At 37.8% G+C, this 4,156-nt stretch overlaps 1 protein-coding gene across 1 annotated transcript; it reads left to right on the top strand.

Annotated features, from left to right (window-relative positions):
• The first annotated feature begins 2,211 nt into the window (after positions 1 to 2,211).
• Positions 2,212 to 3,171, top strand: LOC129627765 (putative olfactory receptor 56B2). The gene has a single exon (XM_055547289.1). The coding sequence runs from the start codon at positions 2,212 to 2,214 to the stop codon at positions 3,169 to 3,171; it is 960 nt and encodes a 319-aa protein (XP_055403264.1).
• Positions 3,172 to 4,156: the final 985 nt, after the last annotated feature.

Genomic DNA, 4,156 nt, shown 5'->3' with positions numbered 1-4,156 from the left:
GGAATGCAAACTAGTACAGCCACTATGGAGAACAGTGTGGAGATTCCTTAAAAAACTGGAAATAGAACTGATTTATGACCCAACAATCCCACTGCTGGGCATACATACCAAGGAAACCAGAGTTGAAAGAGACATGTGTACCCCAAAGTTCATTGCAGCACTGTTTATAATAGCCAGGACATGGAATTAACCTAGATGCCCATCAGCAGATGAATGGATAGAAAGCTGTGGTATGTATATACAATGGAGTATTACTCAGCTGTTAAAAAGAATACATTTGAATCACCTTCTAATGAGGTGGATGAAACTGGAGCCTATTATACAGAGTGAAGTAAGCCAGAAAGAAAAACACCAATACAGTATACTAACACAAAATATGGAATTTAGAAAGATGGTAACGATAACCCTGTATGTGAGACAGCAAAAGAGACACAGATGTATAGAACAGTCTTTCGGATTCTGTGGGAGAGGGAGAGGGTGGGATGATTTGGGAGAATGGCATTGAAATATGTATAATATCATATAAGAAACGAATATCCAGTCCATGTTCGATGCAGGATACAGGATGCTTGGGGCTGGTGCACTGGGATGACCCAGAGGGATGGTATGGGGAGGGAGGTAGGAGGGGAGTTCAGGATGGGGAACATGTGTACACCCATGGCAGATTCATGTTGATGTATGGCAAAACTGATACAATATTGTAAAGTAAAAAAAAAATTAATTAATTAATTAAAATACATTAAATTTCTTAAAAAAAAAGAACATATGACATTTGAAAAATAATTCAAATATTAAGATTAAAAACAATGCAAGCTATACAAATAAACTATTAAAATTTAGAGGTCATTAAAATAATATATATAAAAGAATTATTATATTTGTCTAAATATATATCTTTTTAAATCTACTTATTCATTATCTTATTATGAGTATAATGGAATGATATCACTTGGATTAGAATGAATATATTTTCCAGGACTATATTCACACTATTGTTCTCTACATACTATTAGTTTGAACCACATTTTTCAACATTTTATGTCCTGATAATACATCCCTAATATTTAATTTATTGAAAGCATATAAATAAATATATAATAGACATTTAAGAGAAACAGATCATGAAATATGTTTCCTCTTTTGCATTAATGTGTATGTGATTAATAAATTTTGACAGATAAGCACTAACGTGATTCAAGTAATTTGATTTTCAAAATCTTTACCTCAAATTAATATTTTAATGCCTGCTTTATTCTTTATAGTTTGGCTATCTGGAGTGCTCCAAGAATCAAAACTACATCAAGTAGGAGAAAGTTACTGAAAACCGGAATTAATTGGTTTTAAATAACAATGATATTCCTAAATCACATTTCTCTTTTATTATTACAGTTTTGGACAATTCATTAGCAAATTTTGATAAAAGCTTCCTCACATAAAATGTGCACTAAATTATTTCATACATTTCAATTAAAATTAAATGGGACACAGTATTATTTAACAAAATCTCAAATCCTTGAAATAAGAGTTATTTTCAGTATCATATATTCTAGTCTATTACTTAAATATCTCCATGCACAGAAATTTCTACACTCCTTGCATATATTAAGTTTCTAATAATTCAACAAAACAAATTCAAGAGTGCAGGCTGTGATATCAGAGGGCTACATCTTCTCCAGCTTTCATGAGTTGTAGGCTGAAGACAATGTCCAGAGTCATGATTTTCTCTAAAGTTCTGTTCCTCAATTACGAGAAGATGAAAACAATACAAACTGACTTATGGTATGAAGTTTGTGTTTTGATAAATAATTTAACGCTCAGTGTGTTAAAATAGTTCCTGTTTAATTAGAAGTATCCAAGGAATGTTGGATACTTCTAATCTGCCTCCAAAGCAAGAACCCCAGATTTAATCCTCCAGTCATGAAAATACCCTGGAGAAGTGAATGGCTACCCACTCCAGTATTCTTGCCTGGAGAATTCTATGGACAGAGGAGCCTGCTGGGCTACAGACCATGGGGTCGCAAAGAGTTGGACACAACTGAGTGACTAACACTCTCAAAAACCTTTCCCTTTCAAGGAATGTTAGTGCTGGAATTAGAGTTTAAAAGAGGACTCCCCTACAACACCTACAAAACCATGAATGTAACTTCTTCAAACACTGTCAGAGAGATTATTAAGAATAGTAACCTTGAATGTTTTTCTTCTTAGTGAATTATGTTCCAGGATCTCGGAGATTTCAACAGCTCCAAGTTTCAGGTCTCTGAGTTCATTCTTTTGGGATTCCCAGGCATTCACAGCTGGCAGCACTGGCTATCCCTGCCCCTGGTTCTGCTCTACCTCTTAGCTCTCAGTGCAAACATCCTTATCTTGATCATCATCAATCGGGAGGCAACACTGCACCAGCCTATGTATTATTTCCTGGGCATCCTGGCTGTGGTTGACATGGGCCTTGCTACCACCATCATGCCCAAGATTTTGACCATCTTGTGGTTCAATGCGAAGACCATTGGTCTCCCTGAGTGCTTTGTACAGATGTATGCCATACATAGTTTTGTAGGAATGGAATCAGGCATTTTTGTCTGCATGGCTATAGATAGATATGTGGCAATTTGTCAACCACTGTGTTATTCATCAATCATCACCAAATCTTTTGTGGTCAAAGCTACTGTGCTCATGGCACTCAGAAACAGCCTGACTACCATCCCAATTCCTGTGTTGGCAGCTCAGAGGCACTATTGCTCAAAAAACCAAATTGAGCACTGTCTGTGCTCTAATCTTGGTGTCACTAGTCTATCCTGTGATGACAGAACAATCAACAGTGTTTACCAGCTACTTCTGGCCTGGATACTCATGGGGAGTGACTTGGGTTTTATTTTTGTATCTTATGCTTTGATACTTCACTCTGTACTGAAACTGAACTCAACGGAAGCTACATCGAAGGCCCTGAGTACCTGCACTTCCCACCTCATCCTAATCCTGTTTTTCTACACAGTCGTTATTGTCATTTCTATCACCCATAGTGCAACAATGACGTTTCCCCTCATCCCAGTTCTACTCAATGTACTCCACAACGTCATTCCTCCTGCCCTCAATCCTATGGTCTATGCACTCAAGAACAAGGAGCTCAGACAGGGCTTATGCAAGCTCCTTAAGCTGGACTTCAAAGGCAATTAACTTGGAGAGAGTGCTCAACTTTGTAATTTCCCTATGTATATAATCATTATATTCTTCAAAGATTATCGATAAATAAGAACTAAGAAACACTAACATCTTTCAGTTAGATTAAGGAATCAGTGGCAATTAATGAAACCTTCAAAATGAGAATGAAGTAATCTTGCTTTTCAATAAATTTCTTAATCAAATGAGTAACGCAATGATGTTGATTGTCTCAAGGAATCCACAGAAAGACAACAGAATATATACTCCATTTTTGTCTCCAGTTCCTCTAAACAGAACTTCCTAACAATGTTTAATGCTGCTGCTAAGTCACATCAGTTGTGTCCAACTCTGTGCGACCCCATAGATGGCAGCCCACCAGGTTCCCAGCCCTGGGATTCTCCAGGCAACAATACTGGAGTGGGTTGCCATTTTCTTCTTCAGTTCATGAAAGTGAAAAGTTAAAGTGAAGTCACTCAGTTGAATCTGACTCTTTGCAACCCCATGGACTGCAGCCTACCAGACTCCTCCATCCATGGGATTTCCCAGGCAAGAGTACTGGACTGGGTTGCCATTGCCTTCTCCAACAATGTTTAATAGAGATGGTTAAAAGAGATATCTGCCATTTTATTCTTTTTTAATGAGAGTATTTAATCCATATATATTTTATTTGATTACTGATAGCATATACCTCGGAGAAGGCAATGGCACCCCACTCCAGTACTCTTGCCTGGAAAATTCCATGGATGGAGGAGTCTAGTAGGCTGCAGTCCATGGGGTCGCTAAGAGTCAGACATGACTGAGCGACTTCACTTTCACTTTTCACTTTCAAGCATTGGAGAAGGAAATGGCAATCCACTCCAGTGCTCTTACCCTGAGAATCCCAGGGACGGAGGAGCCTGGTGGGCTGCCGTTTATGGGGTCACACAGAGTCAGACACGACTGAAGTGATTTAGCAGTAGCAGCATATACCTGCTCCATGACAAAACTAGACAGCATATTA

This window comes from Bubalus kerabau, chromosome 15 (assembly GCF_029407905.1).
Source record: "Bubalus kerabau isolate K-KA32 ecotype Philippines breed swamp buffalo chromosome 15, PCC_UOA_SB_1v2, whole genome shotgun sequence".
Taxonomy (NCBI): Eukaryota; Metazoa; Chordata; class Mammalia; order Artiodactyla; family Bovidae; genus Bubalus; species Bubalus kerabau.
Note: the sequence above shows the minus strand (reverse complement) of the source record. Positions and strands in the feature narration are given on the sequence as shown.